The sequence below is a fragment of the Madurella fahalii genome, assembly GCF_045866475.1.
Source record: "Madurella fahalii IFM 68171 DNA, scaffold_2, whole genome shotgun sequence".
Classification (NCBI taxonomy): Eukaryota; Fungi; Ascomycota; class Sordariomycetes; order Sordariales; genus Madurella; species Madurella fahalii.
In genome coordinates, this window is record NW_027263972.1 from 4,132,954 (window position 1) to 4,158,792 (window position 25,839).

At 56.2% G+C, this 25,839-nt stretch overlaps 12 protein-coding genes across 12 annotated transcripts; 5 read left to right on the forward strand and 7 right to left on the reverse strand.

The window, feature by feature from the left end:
- Nucleotides 1–690: 690 nt before the first annotated feature.
- Nucleotides 691–1,787, forward strand: MFIFM68171_03978 (uncharacterized protein; the record flags this gene model as incomplete). The annotated part of the gene is made up of 2 exons (XM_071059398.1): nucleotides 691–1,326; nucleotides 1,386–1,787. 2 exons carry the CDS (start codon nucleotides 691–693, stop codon nucleotides 1,785–1,787), a joined length of 1,038 nt encoding a protein of 345 aa, XP_070915499.1.
- A 346-nt stretch (nucleotides 1,788–2,133) lies between these two features.
- On the reverse strand, nucleotides 2,134–2,898 carry MFIFM68171_03979 (uncharacterized protein; the record flags this gene model as incomplete). Its single annotated transcript, XM_071059399.1, has 3 exons — nucleotides 2,134–2,435; nucleotides 2,592–2,645; nucleotides 2,781–2,898. The coding sequence occupies 3 exons, from the start codon at nucleotides 2,896–2,898 to the stop codon at nucleotides 2,134–2,136; spliced, it is 474 nt and encodes a 157-aa protein (XP_070915500.1).
- Nucleotides 2,899–5,915: 3,017 nt separating this feature from the next.
- Nucleotides 5,916–7,145, reverse strand: MRPL2 (mitochondrial 54S ribosomal protein bL27m; the record flags this gene model as incomplete). Its single annotated transcript, XM_071059400.1, has 2 exons — nucleotides 5,916–6,784; nucleotides 6,899–7,145. 2 exons carry the CDS (start codon nucleotides 7,143–7,145, stop codon nucleotides 5,916–5,918), a joined length of 1,116 nt encoding a protein of 371 aa, XP_070915501.1.
- A 323-nt stretch (nucleotides 7,146–7,468) lies between these two features.
- LCL2 (Long chronological lifespan protein 2) lies at nucleotides 7,469–7,904 on the forward strand (the record flags this gene model as incomplete). Its single annotated transcript, XM_071059401.1, has 2 exons — nucleotides 7,469–7,670; nucleotides 7,747–7,904. 2 exons carry the CDS (start codon nucleotides 7,469–7,471, stop codon nucleotides 7,902–7,904), a joined length of 360 nt encoding a protein of 119 aa, XP_070915502.1.
- A 470-nt stretch (nucleotides 7,905–8,374) lies between these two features.
- On the reverse strand, nucleotides 8,375–9,367 carry MFIFM68171_03982 (Protein phosphatase inhibitor 2; the record flags this gene model as incomplete). The annotated part of the gene is made up of 2 exons (XM_071059402.1): nucleotides 8,375–9,219; nucleotides 9,301–9,367. 2 exons carry the CDS (start codon nucleotides 9,365–9,367, stop codon nucleotides 8,375–8,377), a joined length of 912 nt encoding a protein of 303 aa, XP_070915503.1.
- Nucleotides 9,368–10,259: 892 nt separating this feature from the next.
- Nucleotides 10,260–12,448, reverse strand: MFIFM68171_03983 (Alpha-glucoside transport protein; the record flags this gene model as incomplete). Its single annotated transcript, XM_071059403.1, has 7 exons — nucleotides 10,260–10,478; nucleotides 10,539–10,629; nucleotides 10,698–11,119; nucleotides 11,176–11,616; nucleotides 11,683–11,856; nucleotides 12,009–12,100; nucleotides 12,181–12,448. 7 exons carry the CDS (start codon nucleotides 12,446–12,448, stop codon nucleotides 10,260–10,262), a joined length of 1,707 nt encoding a protein of 568 aa, XP_070915504.1.
- A 977-nt stretch (nucleotides 12,449–13,425) lies between these two features.
- MFIFM68171_03984 (Transcription factor domain-containing protein) lies at nucleotides 13,426–15,788 on the forward strand (the record flags this gene model as incomplete). Its single annotated transcript, XM_071059404.1, has 10 exons — nucleotides 13,426–13,493; nucleotides 13,583–13,611; nucleotides 13,675–13,755; nucleotides 13,934–13,984; nucleotides 14,062–14,351; nucleotides 14,433–14,454; nucleotides 14,510–15,265; nucleotides 15,328–15,425; nucleotides 15,482–15,581; nucleotides 15,634–15,788. 10 exons carry the CDS (start codon nucleotides 13,426–13,428, stop codon nucleotides 15,786–15,788), a joined length of 1,650 nt encoding a protein of 549 aa, XP_070915505.1.
- Nucleotides 15,789–17,505: 1,717 nt separating this feature from the next.
- On the forward strand, nucleotides 17,506–18,501 carry MFIFM68171_03985 (Inositol oxygenase; the record flags this gene model as incomplete). The annotated part of the gene is made up of 2 exons (XM_071059405.1): nucleotides 17,506–18,381; nucleotides 18,445–18,501. 2 exons carry the CDS (start codon nucleotides 17,506–17,508, stop codon nucleotides 18,499–18,501), a joined length of 933 nt encoding a protein of 310 aa, XP_070915506.1.
- Nucleotides 18,502–18,815: 314 nt separating this feature from the next.
- Nucleotides 18,816–19,944, reverse strand: MFIFM68171_03986 (3-hydroxyisobutyrate dehydrogenase; the record flags this gene model as incomplete). The annotated part of the gene is made up of 3 exons (XM_071059406.1): nucleotides 18,816–19,601; nucleotides 19,677–19,852; nucleotides 19,908–19,944. The coding sequence occupies 3 exons, from the start codon at nucleotides 19,942–19,944 to the stop codon at nucleotides 18,816–18,818; spliced, it is 999 nt and encodes a 332-aa protein (XP_070915507.1).
- Nucleotides 19,945–20,463: 519 nt separating this feature from the next.
- On the reverse strand, nucleotides 20,464–21,504 carry MFIFM68171_03987 (Cytochrome P450 monooxygenase mpaproduct; the record flags this gene model as incomplete). Its single annotated transcript, XM_071059407.1, has 1 exon — nucleotides 20,464–21,504. One exon carries the CDS (start codon nucleotides 21,502–21,504, stop codon nucleotides 20,464–20,466), a length of 1,041 nt encoding a protein of 346 aa, XP_070915508.1.
- Nucleotides 21,505–21,857: 353 nt separating this feature from the next.
- Nucleotides 21,858–23,027, forward strand: MFIFM68171_03988 (Alcohol dehydrogenase; the record flags this gene model as incomplete). The annotated part of the gene is made up of 1 exon (XM_071059408.1): nucleotides 21,858–23,027. The coding sequence occupies one exon, from the start codon at nucleotides 21,858–21,860 to the stop codon at nucleotides 23,025–23,027; it is 1,170 nt and encodes a 389-aa protein (XP_070915509.1).
- A 19-nt stretch (nucleotides 23,028–23,046) lies between these two features.
- Nucleotides 23,047–25,812, reverse strand: MFIFM68171_03989 (Zinc finger protein ADR1; the record flags this gene model as incomplete). Its single annotated transcript, XM_071059409.1, has 3 exons — nucleotides 23,047–25,477; nucleotides 25,571–25,625; nucleotides 25,698–25,812. The coding sequence occupies 3 exons, from the start codon at nucleotides 25,810–25,812 to the stop codon at nucleotides 23,047–23,049; spliced, it is 2,601 nt and encodes an 866-aa protein (XP_070915510.1).
- Nucleotides 25,813–25,839: the final 27 nt, after the last annotated feature.

The following is a 25,839-nucleotide window of genomic DNA, read 5'->3' on the forward strand; positions in this document are numbered from 1 at the left end:
GGTTGGTTACCCTATCGACTTTGACGTCAAACTGGCGCAGGGATCTGTGCAGCAGCATGGCGGTGAGGTCGGGATTCTAATTCAGGTTCGGTCGCCAATCGGAGCGGATAATTCGGAGAATAGGACCACCGCCCGCTTCTGACCATTCAATTGTTGTGCGGAGGAACCTCGTCTGACCCGTAGTAAGGTCAGGTAGGTAGGTAAGTACTCTATGTACAGTACTCAGGATTCCTGTCTGCTCCTCGCCCGAAGAGCGGGAAGCATCGGCAAAGGCCCGCCCGGTTTCCAACGTTCGAGGGCTTTCCTTGGCGCCATCAGGTGGCGCGCGGGGGCAACGATTCCTGTCCATATTTGGCACAAGATCGGCGACTCATGGCGAACAACCCTTGCAGGGACCTGCAAGGCGCGATTCGGAGAGAGCCGACTTCACTGCGTAACGAAGCTAAACCTATTGCGAATTTGGAGTGTACCTTGCCTGAACTACGAACCACCGTCGTCTTCCTAGCGGTGCAGCATCCCTTGAGACATCCGATATCGTCAAAAAATCCGCGTGGTTCAAAGGCGAACTTTTGCATTACCCCGCGAGCTCGGGCCGTTTACGGGCCACAACACCTGCGCTTTGCACCTAAACTTTCGGTTCTGTGTCGCGTCTCTCGCCGCCGGCTGCCGCCATCTCCCAACGCAGCAACCATGGCCTCTCCATCAGCACATTCTCCGCCATACCCCTCCCATGCACAGCTTCCAGCTGTCAACACAATGCCGGGCAAGAAGCGCACCGCAGAAGGCGGGAGCGGCGCGCCCGCTTTAAAGCGCCGCAAGGCGTCGGCCATATCCATCGCTTCGGCTCCTGCGTCGGCCCACCCGCTGCGTCAGACTTCGTTTCCGCCAGACGATGCGGCAACGCCTTTCGGCGCACGATCCCCCTCCGTCGATGTCGATACCATAAGCCTGGTTAGCGGTAGCCAGGTCAGCGCGGCCGCACCTGTCAAGAAGAAGCGGGGACGAAAGTCGAAGGCAGAGAAAGCCCGTGAGCAGACACCCTCGGTAGTCGGCGGTCGCGCCCTCACAGCCGTGAGCGGCGCTAGCGACACGGGCGGCCGGGGCACCAAGAGTGCGGCTGGTGGTGCGGGCGGCGGTGTAGACGAGGCAGAAGGCGACGACGATGGCCCTACTGAGGTCGCCGCGATGGCCGACTCCCGGACGCAGGAGCAGAAAGAGGAGGAACACAGAGTAAGGGGAATGCTCATTAGCGCCTTCTCCGAGCAACAGTTCCATCGCTACGAGAACTGGAGAGCGGCCAACTTGAGCAAAGCATCCGTGAGAAGGGTAAGGCTACCGTTCCCTCTGACCTCGCCTTGCCGTAGTCTCGCTAACGCCTGGTCTAGCTCGTCAACGCGACCATTTCCCAATCTGTCGCCGAGAATGTTGTCATAGGCATGCGTGCTATAGCCAAGGTCTTTATCGGCGACATCATCGAGGGTGCACGTCGAGTGCAGGGCGAGTGGATCGGGAAGACGGGCGAGAAGCAGACCGACCTTCCGACGCCGCCGGTCTCTGCTGATGAGTCGCCAAATGCAGACTGTGGAGCGAATGCAGCGGGCAACGGGCAAGGAGACGGTGATCGGCGAGGGCCGCTACGGCCGGAGCACCTACGTGAAGCACTTCGGCGGTATAGGATGAGCCAGGAAGGCGGCGGAGTTGGCATGCAATGGCTTTGGCATCAGCAGCAACAGAACGGCGTGGAGAGGTTCCCTTCGCGGACAGGCGGACGCAGGATATTCCGGTAATTGGGGAGAGCTGGAGGTCAGGGGTTTTCCAGTCGTATACGACTTCATTGGCTTGTGTTGACGCTGGCTTCTTCTGGCGCATCGGACAGGGAACGGACATAGAGGAAGGACTAGGGCTCTTCCGATACCCGTACTACTGGGGATAATTCATGGTCAGCATTCAGGTGATTTAACCGCCTATCAGACTACCCAGGCATACTGGGACTCAGCAAGCGGCCCGATTTGAGCATCCGGCATGCTCAACAAGCGTAAGTTTCCCCTCCATAGTAGTGTACACTTTTAATCCCCTTCTCTACAACGAGCCAGTGTCTACAATCCCCGACAACACAAGCAATCCCCGCAAACATCAACAACCATTCTCGTCAATGCTAATGACATGAAGCACGGCGCCCAAGTAAAAAGGGTTCACCACGGTACACGGCACGCCCCGCTTCACCTTCCACATGCCATTCGGGCCGATACGGAATTCCTTATCTAGTAGCTTGACCTTAAGGATGCCTCGGGCAACCGAGCAAACGCGTATCCTGGACTCATCAGCGTTCCAGTGCAGGCTACTGCCTGGTTGTACCTCTACAAGCTGGAAGGTGGTGTTATCCGCGACAGAAACTGCTCGGCCTTGTGTGAGATAGGGCGAGGAGAAGGCGATATCTTTGACCGAGTCAGACTGCAATTGCAGGACGAAGAGCAGTTGGGGGAGGGGGGTAGTAGGGTGGTGGAAACAGAGTGCTCTCGGTGACGGATACGGAACCGCGGAGCAAATGTCAAGCACAAAAGTGCAGGGAAACGAAATACCGGATTACTCACCTTCGACACTGTCACCAGCACCCGTCCGAATCCTACCCGGTGCAATCTCCCAGTCTGCCATCATCAATGACAGTGTCGAGTTTGGCTCCGCTAAAGCTCTCGGCCACAGAGACGCTTCGTTGGGAGCGCTAGAACTCGCGTTTCTTACTGCTCCTTTTCTGTACTTCGTGTTAGATAGGGCCGTCATACCTTCAGCGATCTTGGTGACTTTAGAGGCAGCACCCTGTTTGGTCTCTTGGCTTGGATGCTCTTGCTGTTGCTTGAGGAGGCGATGGGATCTCCGCGCTCCGTTGACCTCCACCGCCATAGTGTGTTGATCCCCCCTTGCTCTAACTTGGCTGGTATCAGCGCTGTCGGCGTCTTTTTGCCGCGCGGCCACTTCCCGCCTCGGTGCTTTAACCCCCAGTTTGGCCGCGAGTCTTCGAATCGAGTTTTGTCTCTTAGTCTTTCCTTTAGGAGTCGTTTTGTGGACCTTTGTGATCGACACCAACTTGGCTTTCCCGGCCATACGGGCAGGGATCGCGGTTTTATATCTAGAACTCTGATGCGCTGCTGCCGGCGACACTGTGACGCTCGAGTCACTGTTGTCGTTATCGTCTTCATCATTGCTTTCGCTGGGCGGGGTGGAAGACGCAGCGTCGGTGACCCTCTCCTTTACAGGGGTACTGACTAAAGCTCTTATCCGATCCATGTCTGGAGCTAGTGTTGGCATCCCGAAGCTACAGTCTGGGCCCTGGCTTTCGCATGAGGATCGATAGAAACAGTTGCAGCAGGTCTTAATGCCGAAATACTCCTTGAGCTCGTCTGAAGCTGTCGCTGGGAGCGCGATACACTCTGTAAAAGCCCTGTCTGCGCCCACCAACGACCTCTCGGAGATTTGGGCGCTTTCAGGGTAAGCGCAGCCAACACATCTCGACGGATTGCTGGTTCCGCCGAGATAGACCAGCAAAACACAGAGCGTCTTAAGGTTCGGATGGCCACCGGCAAGTTGAAACTTCCAACTGTGGGGGAGCTCGCGTCGGCGCAGGAGAGGAAGAAGCTCAAAAATGAGCGGGCTGCTAGGCGGAGGCGTGTCATGGGGCATGTAAACCATCAAGTACTGCCAAAGCGCAGAATCCTGAAGCCTACAGTTGGCCGCAGAACCTGGTTGCTCCGGTGGACTAATATCTCCGTCCCTCTTCGGCTTGGCTCTGCTGATAGGGATTTCGACAACCAGTTGACCCGCTGAGGGCAAGTCAGTGGCAGAAGGACTGGCGACAATGGTGACAGGAGTTGTCTTCTGCTGCTTGCTCTTGTTCTCGCTAACTTCTCCTTTCGGCCGTTTGCTCGTCTCCCTGCGCTCAAGTCTTCCCGACCTCTTTCTACGCCCTGGACGTCGAGGGATAGCCTTTGGTAGGGCAGTATCGGGCTTTATTGGGTTCCTCGAAACCACTATAGGAGGCATTCGGCCAGAACTAGCGTCAGGAGACTTGCGTTTTCCGGTAACAGACAATGTCCCGTCAAGATTGTCATTGAGAAGACACGCTCGATGGCTGGCCTTCATTGTGTGCTCTTGTTAGCCCGGGTCGAACGAGACTAAACATCAACTGTTAGCTTCGGGGTCGACATACACTGAAATGTCCACCGAGAGCCCAGGCATCAGCGAATATGGTCTGGCAGTCTCTCACGGGGCAAATCCACGGCTCTGGGTCGCTCATGCGTGGGAGGTAGCCCTCCGGGAAAAGCGCACCCGCTCCAGGGATCGTTCGGAGTACCCCGTCTGCATCGTTTGATAAGATGGCCGAGGTCTTGAAAAGTCTAGGAGGTAGAGAGACCTACCCCAGTGGCCTACCCAGTCCGAGTAAGGCCGATCACCACACATTATAAGTGGATTCTCCTCGCTGGGCCCCTCAACCTCACTGGACTTTCCACTGCCGCCGTAACTGGCTTTCCCCCCGGCTTCTCCTATCTCCGTTTCAAACCCTGCCGCAGCGTCAGGACAAGCCAAAGAGGGGTCAGGGAAGGCGTCGTCACCTCGTTCACCAGGTGCGCTCTGGTCGACAGTTTTCCACTGACGCAATGATGTTATTGGCGGTGAAAGCGGATCATTAGCAGCATCGGAAATAGGAGGCCGAGAAGATAATCCCTCCACTCCTTGAACGCTTTCCCCCAGTTCACTTCTACTATGAGCGTCGATCTTGAGTTGAGTGACGGGGACAGGTTGCTGAGATGATGCCGCTGTGCCATCAACCGTGAGCAGCAGACGCCGCTTCGGCTGTGGCCCAATGCTTGACAATATTTCTAGCTCGTGCTTCTTATTCGGCGAGTTTACTAAACTCGGCGGAGTGTCGGGGCTCGCTGGCTGCATTGGCTGGTTCCGGCCGGGGGAACTAGCTTCTCTCTGGGCCTTGCTGGCAATGCTCGAGACCAAGTAATCTGGTGCCAATACGGCATGCCCTGTTAACTTGACGTTCTGAACAAGATGGCGGCTATAGAGGGGAGGACTTTACCATCCCGATACTTGCTTGGGCTGCGGCAGCGGCTGCGGCTCTTGCTGGGAAGAGTTTGGCCATCGGATCTCATACTCTGTCCCGTTCGTACATTGGCGTGCAACAGTATGAAATTTTTGCGTGACGAGCTCAGCAGCGCACATCTCTCTGTGTTAAAGAGCGCTGAGGAACTGGCATGGACAAGGGGGTGAGTGTCATGACTGTTGCTACTATCGTTCTGGACGAGGTTGCCCTGTTGGCCCAGGTCTCGAATATAAACCTCTCTTGAAGAGTTGACCATGTCTGAAGAAGAGGGATGCTGAAGTGAATCGGCGTGGGAAAATCCGAGTGCAATGGGTTGGAAACCCAGTACCGGATATTGTGAAACTGTTTTGTTGGGAACATATGTAGAAGGGAAATACATCCAAGGGCGCGAGAACCGTTTGTTGCTAGCTGATGTTCAGGCTCCTACATTCCAAAGCTCGATGTTATCATCAGACTTAGAGGCAAGGGATGCGCCCAGAACCCAAGACTGGACAAGGAATGGGAAAACGACGGCAGCAATCACAGGGTGCCGCCCCGACCTACGGCCCGAGGAATGATGTTTCCCTTAAAACAGCCTAATGCAATACCCCAAAAGCCTTGCAAATTTACCATCAGCACACAAAACGCCGTGCTCCATCCGCTGGGGCAAGAGAGTTCGGTGCCCCTGAGGGTGCACATCTTGATCGTGGATCCAGAACGTCTAGGAGGAGCAAAGTCAACAGGATCTATTTGTGACAAATATTGTACAGCATCTCTGGACACAACAAGACCCGTCCAGCTGCAATGTACAGGCCACAGGTAGCCGGCATGGTTAGGCTTCGACCTTGGTCTTATCGGCCACCGCAGCATCCTTGGAGACTTTGGCAGCCCGGGCTTTAGCCATGGCTTCGGCCCTCTCCAGTAGTCTCTGTTCTCTTTTCGCGTGCACATGTTTCCTGTACTCAGCACGACGGGCCGCCTTGGCCCGCTTGCGATTCTTGATGCCCTTGAAATAAACCATGCGTTTCCTCCTCCGCAAGCGGAACTTTGCCTTTCTGGAATCCGTCTTCTCAGTTCCGGGTAAACTGCCGACATCGCCCACGATCCGGCCAATCTCCCAGTTTGTCTCGCGGTAGCTGTAGTCGCTCTGCAGGCGCAGCACCCGCGTTCCTTTGCGCACTTCAAGTTCCCGCTCCTTCCGGGCCACCTCAGCCTCCCGGTTTGCCTCGTGCTTCGCCCTGATCTTGAGTTTTTCCTTGATCAGACGGAGGATGACGGCGTTGCCATCCGTCAGCGGAACCTGCTGTTCTGAGTTCTCGGCAGTCTTGTCGTTGTTCTGCTCAGCCTCGACTGCGGTCTCAGCCTCGGGTTCGATGGTTTTATCGTGCCGTGTCACTGAGAGTGGGATGCCGCTGGCTGCCGTCTCCTCCACTACCAGCTCTTCGATCTTCCGGGGGACAGCGGCGAGGTTGAGCTTGCGTCGCCGGGGAGTGCCCGGTGGGTACGGCAGCTTATCATCGCGGTTGAAGACAACGCCAATGTACTGACGGTCAGGGTGGCGTTGGGGGTCTCGATAGTATTTGACGTAACCGGCGACGGCGGCGTGGATGGTGTGGTCGCGGCCCATGATGGTGTTCTCACCCGGGTGCCATATCGTACCACGCTGCTTATAGATAATGTTGCCAGGTAAGACATACTGGTCTGGGAGGGGAGAAACGGATTAGCAAGTCGATTCTTTGCCGGCGGCAGCAGCGAGGACCCCCCCTGCCGCGGCCGAGTCGAGGGTCGACAGGATCGCCGGTCTTGAAGCCATACCGCCAGTCTTCTTCGCGCCCAACTTCTTGGGTATCGTCTTCTTGTTCTTCAGCCTGTAGGCGCCTTGCGACTTGACTGAGGCATAGCGCCTGCCCTGCACGGCCGCATCGGCAGCCAGGGAGCCGATTCGGAGGTGTGCGAACCGCTCTTCGAAGCTTGTCGTCGCGGTCCGCAACACGGTACTAAACGGATGGCAACTGCTGGCAGCAGCCCTCTGAGCGGGCCGCTGCAGCCGTACGAGATGCATTGGGTCCGACGCGCGAGCGTGACTCGCGGCAATTGAAGACGGAGGATGGGCAGCGCAGCAGAGCGAGAACCACGACCCGAGCCGAAGTATTGCTTGAGACGACGAGTTGCAAGGGTGAAGTTTTCTGCTTAGTCAGCCACAAAGAACTGGCTGATAAGATAAGCAATGGCAGCCGGCGGCACCGCGCTCGGTTGGATCTTGCCAGCAAGTCCAGAAATGCGAGTCCCATTGAGATTCACTCCCATTGAGCCCTGTTCCCTACGTGCTTGCCAGAACACTCTCCACCACGACTTCTCGAGGTAGCTTGCTTAGGCTCACACACGATGCGCCTGTTCGCCCTTTTGCTGCTCACGCTGGCGAGCTCTGTGGCCGCGCAATTCGGTTTCTTTGACCAGATGTTTGGCGGCAGTGGCGGACAGCAACACCATCATCACCAAGCACAAAACGTACCTAGCGACTCGTCCGTCTACCGCGCACAATACGCTCGCTCACACTGCGACAAATACCTATGTCCAGACACCCTCGGTAAGTGTTGCACTATCCACCTCTTCCCGTCCCCCCGGAAGCCCCGAGAAAGAACTAGTCTAACCGCAGTTGACAGCATGCGTGCACTTCCCACATCACTGTCCCTGTGCATGGCCCTCGCACGAAGATAAGTTCGAGCTCGCTGAGGGGCAGCGGATATGTGTCTCCAAGGGCGGGTTCAAAGCCGGCGAGGCGGCAAGGAAGGTTGAGTTGGCACGAAAGGGCTTGTTATAAAACGCTACGCGACAATGGGGCATCTGGCATGTCAAGGGATAACAGATGAGCGCTGAGGATCAAACTATGATTGGTGTGCCGAACTCTGCATCCACCGAATGCGCGCCGTGCTACCCTTGCGAGAGGGGAATGCATAAATACAACCGAGGTAGAGCGCAGTATAAGTCGATTCATGCCTTTGCTCCATAAACGCCCAAGCAAGCAACCCGCCCCAAGTCCGTAGCCTGGAAAACCAAAGCTTGACGATAACCACGAGCCACGATCTGATGCTAGCATCCGTCGCCTAGTACAAGTGATATCTGCCCCCTTCCAACTTGCCGCAAATACGAAAAACAAAGTAAAGGATTACTATCATACTTCGAGCTCTGATGCCATTCCTTCGTAAAGTCAACTTCGTCGCTCCGTGCCCACCAAGATCCACGATCCCTCCATGCGCCAGCCGGCCAACAAGACACAGACACACTTCCCGACTACGACGAGCCGTTGGCCTGTCCTGGCAAAGACGGGACAGCTGGAACACCGTCATTCCCGTCATCCTCTTCCTCGTCCTCATCCTCGTCTTCAAGTTTCTCTGGATGCCCAAGCAGCGCAGCCACGTTCTTCATCTCGTAGTGCTTTTTGCGCATTTCTTCGAAGCGGCGATGCTTCTCGCGTTCCTCGGCGCTCAGACCGACCAGGTACTCGTCGGTATCCGTGTCGTGCCCACTGCCGTTGCTATCGACGTGGACTGCGCGGGGCCGCGTGTGGGCCGGGTCGCCGAAGCCGTGCTCGGGCACCTCCTCCTCAGGCTCGCCGAGCGACAGGCCGGGAATCTCGTCATCACCGCTGGGCCGCTGCCGCTGCTGCTGTAGCTGGCGGCGTGGCACGCCGTCTACGCGATCCATGTCGATGCCGTTCGGGTCGATGGGCTCGGCCATGTCCTCATCGTCCGATGGATCCTCAGCCGGGTCGTAGTGCTTCGCATACGGCGTCTTGGGCTCGTTGATCTTCATGGTGCTACTGCGCTCTTGCTCCGTCAAATACAGGTTGGCCTCGTCCCACTTCAGCCGTTGTCCCTGTTCCTCGGCATCGTCACCCTGCTGGCTGGGTGTGAGCGAGCTCTGCCGGCGAGATCCACCAGGCCGCGAGCCAGCCGTCGAGGACGAGCGCCGGTGCCCGGCATTGTATTGCGTGTTCGCGATTGTCAACTCCTTCGCTTCCTTAGGTGTCAGAGTATGATCGGGGGTGCTCGCGAGATCGATTGGGGTGTGCGGTGCATCGTGGCGGTCGATTGGCGACACTGGGGGAGACCCGCGATACGAGTTTTTAAGGATGCCTGCATCGTTGGGTAGGGCCGTTAGCGGGCAGGGCCTACCAAGGCAGAGCAGCGCAACAGACGTAAGTTGCTCAGACTTACCTTTCGGGCGCGGGGCATTCGGACCCGGCGGGGTATGCGTAGGGCTTGGGTTCGCGGCGCTCGCCATATCTTGTGCTTGAATCCGTATATGTTGGATGACGGGTATCCCTTTTTGCCTCCGGTCCAACGGGATGCTCTCGTAACTGTCGGGTTCGCAAAGCGGGAGTTGTTTGATGGAACGGGCTGAGAGGTGGAGTGACCTTCTGGAAGCGTAGGGAGGGGTCCAGAATATCTGCCAAGCCTGCACCCGTCAGCTTCAGAGCTCGAGACACCTGAGCTACGCAGCACAGTGCGTCCACAGCTCTCAATGGAGGCGAAAACGCAATCCAGACGGCTGCTTCAATCCAACGTTTTTTGGACAGCTGAATGAAGAGAAGCACGCTTGTAACGCTGGCTCCGGCTGACGACAGGTCCAAGCATTTGCTGGATCATTCAGTCATTGCATGGCGTAAAAGATCGCCCAAATCAGCAGCGTGTGCATACTGTACCGGGACACAAAGCTCCCCACCATCTCAAACTCTCAAACCCCAATACCGTAGTTGAGGTTTCCTCCGAGGAGCAAGGCCAGATTTCCAATTCCTTTCCATCTAGGCATGCTTATGTGCAAAATGTGTGCGGATGTAATTTTTTGGGGGTTTCCTAAGTTGAAATTTGGCGTTTATAGCTAGTAGTTGCCTTCCATTGTTTAGTCGCCATGGGCATCCGAGCTGTTGCGCTCTTGGCTAATGTTCATCTGCATCCTGGTGGTCGCGTGCACTGTTACGTCATGGCACATTGCGCCCATAGTTCCAAATGGGAACGGGAGAAGACTCGGCAGGAGCTTCGACAGCGGCCATCTTCTATGCCGTATCCAGGTTGAACTCTCGTCCTATCCTGCGTGCAGCTATCATTCTTCCATTGGGGCCACCGAATCAGCGGCAAGCGCCAGAATCGAGCCGCCAGCCCCGCGGTACTATGGGCTACCCCGTGCTTTCCACACGCTCGGCCTTGATGCTCCGGTGATAATTATTCATGACGTCGCCCTCAATATCCTCCTCAAACACGTCCACGTGTGTCGTGGCAAATTTGCGTGCGCTGACCCCGCGCTGGAACAACATATCCATCTCCGCAAAAGAACGGCCCGATGGTTCAGGGACGCGGAAGTAGGTGTAGATGATGCAGAGGAAACACACGCCGCCCTGTATCACCGTGGGTTAGCGGGTTTCTTTGACTACAGTGGGATTGCGAACGTGACAGACCCAGAAAAAGCCGGCAAAGTTACGCCAATCCCATGCTCCAGGGTTGAGCATGTAGGGAGTCAAGACACTGCAAATGATGCCAACAATTATGCTTGGATCAGAGTCAGCATTTCGTCGTTGCCTTTGCCCACGAGCTATCTCAGGGCATTCAAGACTTACTAGAGAACACGTCCCAGCGCTACCGTTTTAATCTGCAGCCTTCGGGTCGATATCTCACTAACCAACGAGTAACAAACGGTTCCTACTGTCAGCTGGTATGTCAAGGCCCAGCCCAGCATGATGCTACCCGTCGCAATCGATCCCTCCCTACGCTGCGCCTCGGGTACGAGCCCCAAGAAGCCGAGGATCATAAGCATGACACAAAGTCCGCACAATCCGTAGAGGTAGAGAGATCGACGGCCAATTCCGCGGCTCATCAGGAACCAGGCGCCAAACACACCAACCATGTTCATGCCGTACTGGCCCAGCGCGAAGCCATAGGCGCTATTAGAGTCGAGCCCTGCCTGAGTAAGGAAGTAGGTCGAGTAGTTGGAAAACGAGTTGCCACTCAGATTCTGGATGGCCCAGACCATGCAAACAATCTTCACGTCGGTCAGCCAGCTCTCAATATGCCCGGCATTTCAGGCATCCACCTCACCTCGGTCCTCCTCAAGTCGTGCCCTCTGAAACAGTCCCAGTAGCTGGCACCGCTCGTCGTCTTCTCCTCCAAGGCTGTGGTGTGGACCATCATGTCCACAGTCTCGTCCGGGTCGAAATCCGTCTCCCGGTTCAAGCTTGTCAGGCGCAACAACGCGGCCTTTGCCTTGTCCAGCTTGCCCTTCCGGACCAGCCACCAGGGGGATTCGGGAGCAAAGAAGATGCCGACCGCCAAGGGAAGCGGCCACATCCATTGCAACGCATACGGGATTCGGTAGGCCCACTCGTCATTCCGGCCCAGCATGGACATGATGACGCCGATTCCGATCAGCTGTCCGAGGCCCCAACAAAAGTTCACATAAGTTGTCAGGTAGCCGCGCATAGCAACGGGGCAGACCTCGGAAGCGTACGTGATGGTGAGGGTCTGAAAGACACCCCACGGCTACGCGAGAAGTAGATTAGCTTCGTCCCAAACTACGGTCTCTCTGGTTGGTGAATGGGTTCCTACAATTCCGCACAGAATCTCGGCAGCCAGCAGCGTCTGGACGTTTTGTGCCGTGAAAAACAGGGCCGTCCACGCGTTGATGAGCATCAGCGATCCTATGACGGTCCATCGGTACCCAAACCGCTCCGACGCCCAGCCGTTGATCAAGAGGCCGATAAGCTCTCCGACATTGGCACCCTGATGCCGGGGTTTCCCATCCGTCAGCCTCGTCTCGTTCTGCCTCGTTCCCCCATCAGAGGGATAGTGAGCCCCCCAGAAAGCGGGCCGCACTGCACAAGGCGCGTGCACGCACTTTGGAACCGATACAGGGCCAGTTACCTGGCACTTACATTACTGAGCCCGGCCTGCCACGGAGCCGGCACCTCCCATTCGCCGCTCGGCAGCTGCTCCCCGTACTTCCTATTAAACGGGGGAAACGCATCTTGTTGCCATCCTTCGTCAGTCTATCACGTCCTGTCTAGTACAGTGACACAATACAATGGGCTAGAAGGGGTGACCTACAAAAGTTGTTGATCAAGCAAATGTCATATCCTTCCATGACAATGCACGTCGAAATGAGTATGCTCCACGCTATAGCCTTGGGGTACAGCCGGATGCCCTGGAGCAGCGTCATCTTTTGCTCCTTCTCGGTCGCCGTTTTAGCAGCTTGGATGACACGCTCTGTGGCGTTGAGGCGGGTGATGTGGCTATGGCCATCCTGGTTCTTTTCGCTGACTGCTGGCGGCTGGCCAGACGGCCTCTCACCCTCAACGATGCTGTCCGAGGCCATGCTCGTCCCAACTGTGCACGGTGGATTGCGCGGTATTGGTGCTATGCGCTTGGTCTGGCACGCAATGTGCTCTAGGTACCATCCAAGTAGACATCCAAGCCGGCGGTCTCATGGGGGAGAGAATCTTAAAAACTAAGGCCGTTCCAGGACCCGTGCTACCAAACAGTCCGGCACGAGAATTATCGACGGTTCATCCGGACCCAATGGTGAGTGCCCCAGCACCGGGAACAGTGGAGCGTCAGTGGGGAAGAGTAGGGCTTCCGGATGCTGGCCCCTGCCGTGTTCTGCAGTGGTACGGTGGGATCTTGCCGTCACGAAGGTCCGAATCCTGGGAGCTTGGAGGGTCAAGTACCAAACTCTCGTTCTCTGCGACGGCGATGACGACAGGAAGGGAAGGTGTATTGTCGACCCCTGCTCCACCCGAATGCCGGCCGACTGGATGCTGAGCCAGTGTATGTGCCTCAAGTGTTTTTCAGCGCATTGCCCGGGCTCATGTGGCGCTTTCCCCGCACCATTTTGGGCCAGTAGATTTCCTCCAAGTGAAGCTAGCCAGACAATTTCCGCTCTCGAAGAGTCTTCTGCTTCTCCCATGGAATTCTCCAATCCCCGGGGGCGGGGACTGGTAGACTCGGAGGGTATGAAGGGTACGGTAATATTTTACGGGTCTCCGTATTGAAGCCCGATCCTCGCTCTGACCATCCTTGACTTTTTGGCCGTCGAACCTGAAGCCCACTCTCATCAGGCTTTGGACGGGGCCTGGACTGAGCCTAATCGGCGGCAATATCCCCGATCAGCCACAGCCCCTAGCGCCGAGCGACTTTAGCACAGTTTTCGGTGAGTTCCGGGAACCTTACTCCTCTCCGCAGTTCGGCCACCTTCTTTTTGGGAGCCTTAAGACTCCACTAGTGCTGCACCGCCGAGCATGCTACCGTGCCTTCCGGTCTGAGCGTGCGGGCGTCGACAGAGCCTACCACCAAATGCTACCGTCCGGGTCCACCACGTCCGGCTCGGGCTCACCTCCTCGGAGCCTAGCAAAGTTCGGCTGGTAAGTTCCATCGCCCCCCCCCCCCGCCCCAGCCGCCGAGCGGCTGGGCCTTCTAGAGTCTAAACGTTAGCTGAGAGCGGGGTGGCCAGCGTCAATTGCCGGAAACATCATCTCAAGTGTTGGTCCCACCATCCTGGATGTGGTGGAAAGGGCCGCTGGTGCTGATCCAAACGTGCTGCAGGCGACAGAGTGACACCAAAGTGCGGCAGGTGTCTAAACGCTGGCATTGAATGCCTGCCGCCTGACATCAAGATTGTGAAGCGTCTGTGGACCCCAACCCCCTCCTCCTCCTCCTCCTCCTCCTCCTCGTCCTCCTCCTCCTCCTCCTCGTCCTCCTCCTCCTCCTCCTCGTCCTCCTCGTCCTCCTCGTCCCGGGAAAGCAAAAGATCTCCGCCGCGTGCCCCGTTCCCGTACTAACAGCTGCCTGCCATGTTTTGCAGACAAGTTCAAATTCACCAAGAAACAAAAATGGGTCAAGACGCCAAAGAGATGTTGGTCCCCCCGTCTCACTCCCTTGTAGTACCTGATAGACCAAGGCAAGGATCCTGGCGTTGACCGGCTGAGAAAGTGCTCTGGCTCGATGAGACCAACCTAGTCGCACAGGGCGTCTCGAGTCCGGAGAGTGGTCCATGCGAAATCGAGTCGAGTTGGGGTTCTCCAAGTGCCGTCTCCGAGGGTTCGCCCCAGCAAACTCCGCAATTGTCTGCAAGTATCCCCCGTTTTCCTTGGGGGACCCCACTTGCTACTGGTCAAAGATCGCCGACCGACCGTTTTATGATGTCCGCGCCGAAGTGGCCCCTCTCGGACCGAGGTGAAGCATACCTCCTCCGTCACTTCGTGGAGAAGCTCGCCGTGTGGGTAAAGTACCCGACAAAGTCCGATTCTTCGAGTCAATTGCCTCTCCAGCCTCTTGCTTACTAACTATTCCTGACTGACCAGCTCGACTTGTGCGACCCAAACCGTATGTGGATCTACGTAGTTCTGTGGCCAGGACGCAAGGCTGACAGCCGGCCTAGGATCGTTCGAGTACATTGTGCCACAGCGAGCGAGGAGCAACCCCATCCTGCTGAACGCCATCTTTGCACTATCAGCGCGACATTTGTGCAAAACTCGCGCTCAGGACTTTGACCAATGTGCGCTCTACTACAATGAGGCTTGCCTCGAGGATCTCAGAAGTACCGTCGGGTGCGGCTGGAGTGAAAACATCTTTGCAGCAGCCATCATCCTCCAAGTCGTCGAGGAAATGAACCCCCCCGGCGATGGTAAGACAAAACCTTCTTCGGCTCTGAACCAAACGGGCGAGCTGCCTGCGAAATCCCTCGAGCTCAAGCGCAAGCTCCGTGAGGGGCACCTTTGCGGCGTGCGCACTTTTGTCGAGCAGGGGAACCTTACGCCAGGGACTCTTGCCGCAGCGTCATTCTGGGTTGGCTTACGGCAAGAGATTTACCGCGCCGTCATGGTCGGCCGGCGTGTGAAGCTCAACCTCGAGCACTCTCTCGTTGACAGATCTCCGCTTGATGAGATGCTAGCGGATGACGATTACGCCTGGGCCAACCGGGCCGTTGTCCATTGCGCCGATGTCCTGAACTTTTGCTACAGCCCCGAGTCAGTGAGCACAAAGCGATGGGACGAGGGCCAGTTACGACGATGGGCCGAGCTGGAGAGGTGGAATCAAGAGTGGCTGCAGAAGAAACCCGCTTCATTTTTCCCGGTCTATCAGAGCCACGATTCTGAGCCGTTCCCGGAGATATGGTATCATCGAAGCTGCCAAGGTGGGCTTGGCCCCGGTTTTCTGTTGACCTCCGAGTCGCTAACGAACTACCTGAGACGGCAGTAATCGGCCTTCAGCATCATCTTCTTGCGAAACTTTTTCTCCTTGACCATGGTCTTGAGAAGGGTGCCCCAGTAGCGGCCAATGGGGATTCTGTCGATGTTAGCGATCCTCTTTATTGCCCCCACGTGGCCGCATATTGACCAGATATACCCAGGAATGCATCAGAAGCAGTGTTCGCGAGATATGCGGCATCGGTCTCGGGAACCAGTGGACACCGCCCAGTATGTTCACGGCCTGTATGGCTATCTCGGCTTGTGAGTTGGTAATTATGACGCTTGTACAGAGTAACGCAGCTAAGACAAGCAGTTGGTGTCAAATATTTCCGGGCGCATCCCTCGGAACTACAGGCAATGCTAAAGATCCTGATTGACACGCACCATGACCACGGGCGTCCAACCAAGGATGTCCAGAGTAAGGTCAGGCGTGGGATGGCGGCTATAGACACCGGGCCTCTCGTATGATCTCAGGCGTCCCAATATGACAACAGCAAAGCAACGAGTCCAGCCCGCTGTAGGAACCATAGCCAGAGCTCAGTTTATGTTGCGGCCCGCAATGTTCCAGGCCGGGACTCGGACTGCGACGGCACTCGCTTAGACATTTGGAAAGCGTAAACAGAATTTCAGGGGAGAGAAGACTGCTGATCGCGACGGCAATGAGGCTGCCGATGCTCGCCGACTCCAGAGATCGCCTGGACAACACAAGGTCGAACGGTGGCAGCCTTGGATCATCACGTGTTGTATTTGCACTTCATCAAATCAATAGCGAGTCAGTGGCGTTGGTCACCAGACCTCGTGGCTACCGGAACCGCCCGGGTCTGGGTCCCTCCCCGTGGTGCCTTCATAGACCAGAGGCTACCGGTCCGCTGCCCTGGATCCGAAGCTCGGTGATAATTTGAGAGTAGCGAACAAGAAGGATTATACAAGGACAGGGAAATACGCAACGTGTTATGGAGAACACCAGCGTCGTTCTTTGCCGCTCGATTTGTGTTTCGCCCAATCGCTTGGCAGAGAGCAGCCCCAGATAACCCAACCCGGCGGTAAAACCGGGGAAGCGCAAGTACGAGGATGTCGCCGATCACGTTCTGGCTGACCGCCTCCTTCAGTGATTCCCCGCGGGCGGCCGTAGCCTATCGAGTAGTTGCATCGTGACACATTGCGTGTCGAATACAGGCAAGGTTCCATACCTGTAACAAGCGAGCGGAGAGAGCGATTATTGTATGCTCCGAAAGGGGCCCGGATACAGTACACCACTAAGCAAGCCCAGACCCGAGGCACTCCAAGTGTGTAATATTACGTTGTATTTCAAAGCTCCGCTGACCCTTGCTTCGGGGAAACTTGCCTGTTTCCGAAAGAGGAAGTTTTGTTCATGTAAGCAGATCTGACAGCCTGCGCTTGTCGAGACGAGCCCCTCAGCCACAAGACCCAGCATCAATCTCAAAACAGGAATTCCCGCCTAACATGCAGGGACCGATCGCTGGTGAGCTCGCATTCGGGTATCGGGAGCATGAACAAGGTGCATCGTCGGTGGGCCACGTGGGATCGGTCACAGTCGACGTGTGACATCGTCAATGGGCGAATTCGATGCTTACGGGAGGATCTTATCTCGATTCCTTGGTGTTGTACAGGTACGTCGAAGACTCGGGCGTTCTTCTCCCTCCTTCCCGCCTCTACCCTGTCCCGGTTCGCAGCAGGGGTACGTTGTCCAGCATCTCTCCCGAATGGGGGCTCATGGTGTGAGCTGGTTCCGCTTGTTGTATCGTTGCGGTGTCGGATAGCCGACCGAATGAGCTACCTCACTGATCCTAACCTGACCCTCGCTAGTGCTTAGAGTGTGTCACAGCCAGACTGTCTACGAGTGCAAGTATAAATTGCGGCATCCCCGGGGACTTGCTGCGCCCAACATCTCTGCCTTGAGCTTCATTCTTATTGTGAACTTCTCCATCCAGTCTATTCCTTATTGCCAGGAGCGCCGTCCATCAGCAGCGGTTGCCCGGATTGTGGCGCTACGTGCCAGTTAAACCACGCTGGCCGATCAAAACTATCCGAGACCGGCGGTTGAGCGGGCGCTTAACACCTGGTTTGGGCCTTCTTAAGCAATCTTCGAACACTGTATTGCAGAGCCGGAAAACCTCAGTTGGCCAAACGGTCACTCCTCCTCAGACCGCGCCATATTTGCTCAATGGCATCAGCGGCCGTCGATAACCTCCCGCCTCACCGAGATGGCGCATCGCTTGAGGCCATCTCGGACGCCGTCGACATCGTCAATCTTCTCAGGGCAGCGGGCCCTTTCGATGCCGAGTCACAATTCGATGCTGTGAAGGACAAGTCCAAGTTCCGCCAGTACGAGGAAGCGTGCGATCGGGTCAAGAGCTTCTATGCCGAACAGCACGCTAAGCAAACCGTAGCTTACAACCTAGCTGTACGCGAGCGTTTTTACTCGGCATCCCGTTTGAGGCCCAGAATGAGCGTCTGGGAGGCTATCGAGAAACTCGACTCGCTGATCGATGACAGCGACCCAGACACAGAACTCAGCCAAATTCAGCACCTGCTACAGAGTGCCGAGGCAATCCGCCGCGACGGCAAGCCACGCTGGATGCAGCTTACAGGGCTGATTCACGACTTGGGCAAGCTGATGCTTTTCTTTGATGGCTGCTCCGAAGGCCAGTGGGATGTGGTAGGCGATACCTTTCCCGTGGGCTGCCGCTTCGCCGACCGTTGCATCTACCCAGAGGCTTTTGCAGCCAACCCTGACTCGCAACACGACGTATATGGCACGCAGTACGGGGTATACAGCCCAGGTTGCGGCATGGACAAATTGCTCATGAGCTGGGGCCATGATGAGTACCTATATCTCGTCCTAAAAGACCAGAGTACCCTGCCGCGGGAGGCGCTCGCCATGATCCGCTATCACTCTTTTTACGCGTGGCATAAGGAGGGTGCATACCGGGAGTTCATGGCGGAGGGTGACGAAGCTCTCTTGAACGCCGTTCGGGCGTTTAACCCATACGACCTGTACAGCAAAACGGATGATGTGCCCAACGTGGAGGAGCTGAAGGTGAGGAAGTTTGGAAGACACGTTCCTCTTGATCTGAGTTACCATGACTGACGCCCCCTTTAGCCGTACTATCTTGAGCTCATCGATGAGTTTTTCCCACAGAAATCGATTTTGTGGTGAAGAAGTGACCCTTTGCATGGGAATCATCAATTACTAGTAGTAGTACTGGGTTCGAGTTGTTGTTTTTTTCACCCCGTCGTCGGTCTGGCTCTTACCATAGCTAGAATCGACACTTAAGTTGACTAGAATGCACTCTTCTATGCTTAACCCCCAAGTTTGCGAAGCATTGCATCGAGGGTACCAGGCGAACAGAATAATGATCCGACGGTATGATAGACACTTGTCTTTGGCTGCTTAATTGACAACGACAAAGCCTGCGGTGATAAGGGATGCCGCTCCAGGTTGATTACAATTCGCAGTATGTGAGCCAGCAGCTACCTTTCGCTCTCATTCAGCCATTTATAGACGACTCTCGCATCCTTTCCCTTATACCTCTCATCAGCCATGGCCTCCCCAAATGCCTGCAGAGTCGGCTTGTCCAGCACTGTCCTCGCGCCCACCGACTCAGCTAATTTGGATCCCATGCTCAGTACCTTGGCACACAGTTCAATGCGGAAACCACCCTCATAGTTCCTGGAGCTGGGGACGTTGGCCTGCACGCCTGGCACCGGGTTGCTCTTGCTCGTGACCCAGCACTGGCCGCCGCTAGCATTGATGACATTGGTCAGCTGCTTCGGATCCAGGCCGGCCTTGACACCAATGTTAAGCGCCTCCGAGGCCGCCAGCGACGTGATGGCGCTGAGATAGTTGTTGATGATTTTGAAAGCTGTGCCTGCTCCCACATCGCCGCAAAGGAAGATCCCCGACGCATCACCCATGTGCCGGAGGTATGACTCGACGATTGGAAAAACCTGGGGTGACACAGCCGGCTCACAACCTACCATAAAAGTCAGGGTTGCGGCCTTTGCGCCCATGGGCCCCCCCGACACGGGCGCATCGGCAAAGGTGAGGCCGGCAACACCCGCTTCTTTGGCCGCTTTGGCGACTGAGTGAATCGTATCGGTCTCGATTGTGCCGCACTCCATTATGAGCTTGTGCTGTGTTGGTGGGGAGGACCTTTCGCTTGCGGCAGCGGCCGCTCCCGCTAGGATGCCGGTTTGCGGGTCCAGGTAGACAGCCTTGACTGCTTCGGAGCCAGGAAGCATGGTTATAACAACATCCTTTATTGGTCAATTGGTTAACACAGCCATGTGGCCTCATTGGCAAATACCAACAGGCGCCGGGGAATATCTTACGGCTGCTTTTGCTGCCTCGAAACCGTTGCTAACGGTCTCCACCAACCGGCTTCCTTCCATCTCTGCCTTGAAGCGGCTCACGGCATCGGCATCTACGTCGCAGACGAGAACTCTTTTTTCTTGGGCTAAACCAAGGGCAAGATTCTTTGCCATTGGATACCCCATGACACCGAGTCCTGAGAGACGTCAGCCACTCTATAGTTTCGAAAGGGGCTAAGGCAGCGATCACACCAATAAAGGCAACCGAGTCTGCTGGTGTAAAAGGCATTATGTCGTTGGCATTAACAGAGTACAGTAGAATCCGCTCATCACTTCCAAGAGCCTAGCAGATATCGGAATGTGAAGATCGTAAGATTCAAGTACCCCCACTATCGTCTCTGGCAGTTGATTAAGCCACGCGCATACCTGGCTTCCCTTCCCCGCAGTTACTTGGCTCCTGGTGTGCCGCCGTATTGGGGAAGCCAGATTGATGAGGGGCAGTGCATCGGTATTTGGTGTGTAACCATCGTTGCGTGTGCTTCTGGTCGTCACGCGCATTGCGCTTTTCTCCTCCATTGCTGTAGAGATAGTATTGCGTGGCGAACTGAACAATGGATATAGAGAAAAAAAAAAAAAAAAAAAGGGGGGGGGGGGGGTTTCTTGAATGTAATTCCCTGCGTTGAATGGAGATAGTATACCGACACAGGAGTTCCATATAGTAAACAACTGCCCAAGAATGGAGCTTGCCTCGCACCAGCCGTCTTATGTGGCGGTAAGCATCTGAGATTCTCAAACAGCGCGGGACAAACTACATCCTTCCTGGCCAGAAACGATGCCGGTTCTTGCCCCTCCACACAGCATCATGCGCCACCACCACTTCGACATCTACCTCCTCCCCTCCCAGCCTTTTCTCTGTTACAAACTGGCCAATCCGGTCCAATGTCTTCCTAGCCATGTCTGTATCTACATGGACGCTCCTAATACCGCCCCTCCCGTCCTCGTATAATGCAATACCCTTCTCTCCGCTGAGGATCCTTGGATCGTGGCAACAGTCGCCACCTAAATAGATGTACCGTCGCTCTCCAATGCGGGCAAGTAGATTTACATGGCCGTACAAGTGGCCTGGGCTGTCAATTACGTAGAGACTGCCGTCGCCAAAGAAGTCGAGCGCGGCGGGGAAGCCGGCGAGCGGGCGCCATGCCCATGTGTCTGCAGCCTTGTCAACCGGGGGCGGGAGGACTGCGGTTGAGTTGGCTGGTGCTGGCGTGTGCCTAGGGGTGTCCGGACCGCCCGTGTTCGTCGGGACCGGGGGAAGTTCGATGGTGCGAGAAAACGGTAGCTCGTCATGATTGAATAGCTCCGCGGGATAAAGCGGTCCAGCACCGTTTTTGAGGAGGTCTAGTGTGCCCGAGCCAACGACAAAGGTGGCGCTAGGGAAGTCAGACGGTGTCCCGACATGATCCCAGTGAACATGGCTCAGGATAATTAAGTCAATGTCCTTCGCCGGGTCCAGAGCTGTCTCTGCCTGACCACTGCGGAGGCTGGCCGCACAATCGGGGTCGGTAATGACGGGTTGCCGCTGGGCGATATGTGCCCGCTGTGCTGGCCTGTAACCGTTCAGGTCCCGCTTGACGCCAAGGTCGAAGATGAGCCTAGTGACATTGTTACCGGAGGCAGATTGAGGGGCTGGATGCTGGATGAGGAACACAAGAGACGGAACTGTAGCACGCTTCTCGGGGTCGGCATCAGTGACAAACAGCCGCTCAGGGAGAGTGAGATGGCCGCCGTCAAGTGCCGAGACGGCAACAAAGACCGGCGGCAGTGGAACACCTTCCGCTTGAGTGGCCATGGCCTAAGGAGCTTGCTAGCGGTAGCGAGAACGACGCATCTTGGTAACTATGGCATATAGCTGGTGGGTGTGCCCGAGTACAACACAGATTGCCTCTTGACAGCCGAGACCATGAGGGGGTTGCGTCCCGTCCCCCATGCGGGGAAGCTCGACGCCGCGTTCTGATACCCCGCTTGCGTGGCACTCGAACAGTATCATGACCCCCATTCGATTGGTGGCGCAGATCGTTTAGAATCTGGTGATTTCAGTCTGTAGCTCTTCATATTGCCATCTAGCTTCCTCCCCGCCTGTCAAGTGACCGGGACATCCATAAACACATGCGTTAAGAGATTCAGGTCTCGTCCGGACCAAAGATGGCAGCTCCTACAGATATCAAACTCCCATCGCAGATGCGAGCCCAGTTCCTCGACGCGTTCAACGCCCCATACAATCTCCGCCTAGTTCCCCTCCCAACCTTTTCGCCCGAAATCTACCCCCACGACATACTCGTCAAAGTCGACGCTGCGTCGTACTGCCACACGGACGCTGTTCTCGCAGCGGGCAAGCTGCCCCCGTTTCCACCCTCCTTCCCGCACATCGGCTGCCATGAGTTTGCCGGGACCGTCATCCTATCCTCCAGCACATCCGCCAGCAGTAAATTCAAGCCGGGCGACCGCGTTGGCATCCCCGGGCGTGCCCTTCACCCCTGCGGGACTTGTTTTGAGTGTGCCGGGGATGACGTCAGAAACCAAGACCCGGACGCCGACCCCACCGGCTACTCGGTCTACTGCCCACACGCTGCGAATAATGGGATCAGCGCACCCGGCGGGTTCGGCGAGTACGCCGTCGTGGATGGCAGACAGGTGGCGCCGCTCCCCGACGCGATGAGCGCTGTGGATGCGGCAGTGCTGATGTGTGCCGGGGTGACCATATACGCGGCGCTCAAGAGGTGCCGGTTGACGCCGGGGCAGCGGGTTGGTATTATAGGCTGTGGTGGTGGGCTGGGACATCTAGGATTGCAGTTTGCGGCTAAAATGGGGCTGAAATTGGTGGGTGTTGATAACGCTGATGGACCGCTCGATTTGGCGAGAGATGTGGTAAAAGACTTCCAGGGCGTGAGGATTGTCGATGCCAGGGTCAAAGACGCTGGCACGGTGGCCCAGGAAATTGGTCAGGAGGATGGCAAGAAGGACCGCGCCAACATGGGACTAGATGCGGTCATTATCTTACCTGAGAGTCAAAAGGCGTTTGACTATGGGGTGGCACTGCTCAGGAATCACGGGAAGTGCGTCGTTGTGTCGTTCCCGGAAAAGGGATTCCACCTTTCTGCTTGGGACCTCGTGTTCCGCGATATCGCCGTTGTTGGGAGTCTGGTGGGAAGTAACAAGACGCTCAGGGAAACGCTGCAGTTTGCGGTTGACCATAGTGTGAGGGCACGCATCAGGACGTATCCTTTGTCGAAGTTGAACGACTTGGTGGATGACTATCACAAGGGGGGAGGCGGGAAACTCGTCGTGGACATGTCTTTGCCTGACGGAGACTGAGCTACAACCCCGGTTTGAATTAGGTTGTGGCCTCCAGCATACTGGCATAGAGATCTAATGATGAGCCGATGACATCCACTATAGCCCACGTCTGCGGTCCTCTGAAGATGGCCGCCCAGACCTTTAGCACGCCCACGTTGAGATGTCTTGCCGCTGCTCGCACATCCGTCCAGATTTCCGGGGCAGTAGGAAAATCGGCTTCGTCCAGCATTTTCCCAACAAGGGCCAGGATTCGTTTTTCGTCACGCGTAAGAGGAGCGTCAGTTCCCGGCCATTGGGTGGTTGATACGGCCTCTAGCCACTTGCTGAGGAGCAATGCGCATTCGAGCGAACACAGTGAGTGCTGGACTGACCAGATGAAGGTCTGCGTCCTAGCTACCAACCGCACCCCAATCTTTATCGGTATGCTAAACGCGTGTATCGAATGGAGAAGAGCTCGCGTGATCCGCGGCGATCGTTTCAGGACCGGCGTGTCCCGCAGAGCATGGACGATCTGTACCGGATCACGAGTGCTCAGGGCGTGTCCCGGGCCCGTATCCATGCTGAGCCGGATATATGCCAAGCGAAGAAGCGCGGTTGAGTTAAAGGCAACCGGGCCGTTGGAATGCGTTGGGTCCAGTGATGATTCTGGGCTGCGCTCCCAGCTCAGCTGCCAGTTACGAAGAGCATGTTCTAGTGGCTTTGCATCCTCCGCCGTCAGGCCCGGATTCGGCGGGTCAATCCGGCATCCTGCTGTTTGCCGGACCAGGAATATGTTCTGGATAATGGCATGGATGAGGACGTAATTCCCCAGCGACGAGTGAAGGGCCCTCCTCTCATCACTAGAAAACAGCCAGTGAACGGCGTCCTGAAACATGGCGGGCTCTTTCTCGCCTGCCCTCGCCTCTCGCCACGCGCCAGCTGTGTCCGCTTTGAACTCCACAGCACTGCAAGGGAGTCTCATTCTGAGTTCGGAATTGAGAATGAGTGGCGGTATGTTGTATACGATGCAGTGGAGGTTGAAGAAACAAAAGACGATGTACTTGGTCCGCAAAACAGATTCGTGCCACATCCAGGCCTCCCAACCTAGGCCCTCCCGGCCAGGAAGTGGTGTGCCCAACCCGTCGTCTCGGATAATGCTGGCGAGGATGCTTTGGATGGCAAGTGCTTCTCGTAAGATTTCGCTGTGCTTGGCCCAAGTGGCCATGGCCATGAGAATGAGAAGTGCTTGGGCTGTTTGCATCAGACCATTGTCACCTAGTGCGGGCGTCGTACTAGAGCGTAGCCCGGTGAATCCGGGAAAAGCATGGGGGCTGCTATCGGTAGATCCTGTTGGGCTCGTGGAGTAAGGTGGGTCGAGGCCCTGCTGAGACGAGATTGACGCTGCGTCCTTTCTCCGTATGCGCTCATTTGCGATAGCCCGGGCGGCCTGGAACAGCTCGACCCCCTTTTCCGTCTCGAAGCAGTACTGGGCGCCCACAGCGGCCATGGCAAGTAGCAGCTCGATGGAGCATGTCTGTACGGACATGGACTGGATATGCAAGAATGGGAGATGTTTGTGAAACCCATCGACGTATCCGCGGAGGTAGCGCCCTAAAGATAACCTAGTAGGGAGCCAGAAGTTCGGTATGGCCGATGCAAAATCGGCTAACTTCCGCAACACAAGCTGCCTGTCTTCAGAACGAACATCGAAAATCTTTCGCTGGTATGCCTGGCTGTCAGGGGATTCCGTGCGGCAATGAAAGCGAGCGTCGGGGTTCGGCGGAGGCGCGCCGGATTCAAAATCACTGCTTCCAGGCTGCACGGATGGCAGTCGTGAGCAAAACCTCGAGAAAGATATGGGTTCCTCTGGAGTATCTTGAGCATAATCAGCGTTGTGCTGGGTTGGCAAAGATGGAAGGTATGAAATACTGCCATCACCTCCACCCTCTATCGTATCAAACGAGAAGATCGAGAGGGGCTGCCCTTCGATGGTCGGAGATGGGAGACTGTATAAGGCCAGCGCCCCCGATTCGAGAAACGTTGTGAAACCATCCAGAGATTCGTCAGAATCGCCATCGATAGATAGGCGTCCGGGTTCCGCAATGCTTGTATTGTGAGGCATGGAGTCTGCCAGGGCCGAGGCTTCTTGAGTCATCGCATCATCAACGCCGAGTAAGGGTGGCACCGGCGATGGTTGGGGAGACCGGTGTTTTGGCGACAAGCAAGTTCCATAAACCGCACCGGGGAGATCCACTACAACATCCCTTGTTGCCGTTACTGGTAACGGGAGGGAAAGGGCCGGGGATGGGGAAGGTCGTGGCTGTAATTTGTCATCACCTTCCGAGTCGTTGTTGGCGCGTGACGAGACTCTGGCCCGCAGTCGCTTGCCCAACCCTTTAGGTGGCTTAGTCTTGCCTAGTCCGTGCTGCAGATGAGGTGCTGCGCCAGGCCTGCTGTGTGAGAGCCTCTCGTGTCGAATTAATAGATCACTACGGGTACCACGGACCAAGTTAGTATTGGTAGATGATACCACGCAGGGCCACTGTTCAATGGGAAACGGCTAGCCATCCAATGTGCCTTACCTTCTTGTAAAACTGGATTCACATTGTTTGCATAGAAACGGACGTTCCTGCGTATCTGGTCGGATAGGAGTGTGTGGTCAGATAAGTGTACTAACCATCAGTACTACCGACTAAGTCGGCGACCTACGAGTCCTTTCGTGGCGCTGCAAATGTTCGAGCCGGGCGAACCTCCGCTGGCAGCGAGCGCACTGGAAGCGCTTAGGCTTCACGACAATATTGTCGAGGCTATCGCTTGGTGTCATCAGGTAGGTCTTGCGAAGCCTCGGGCT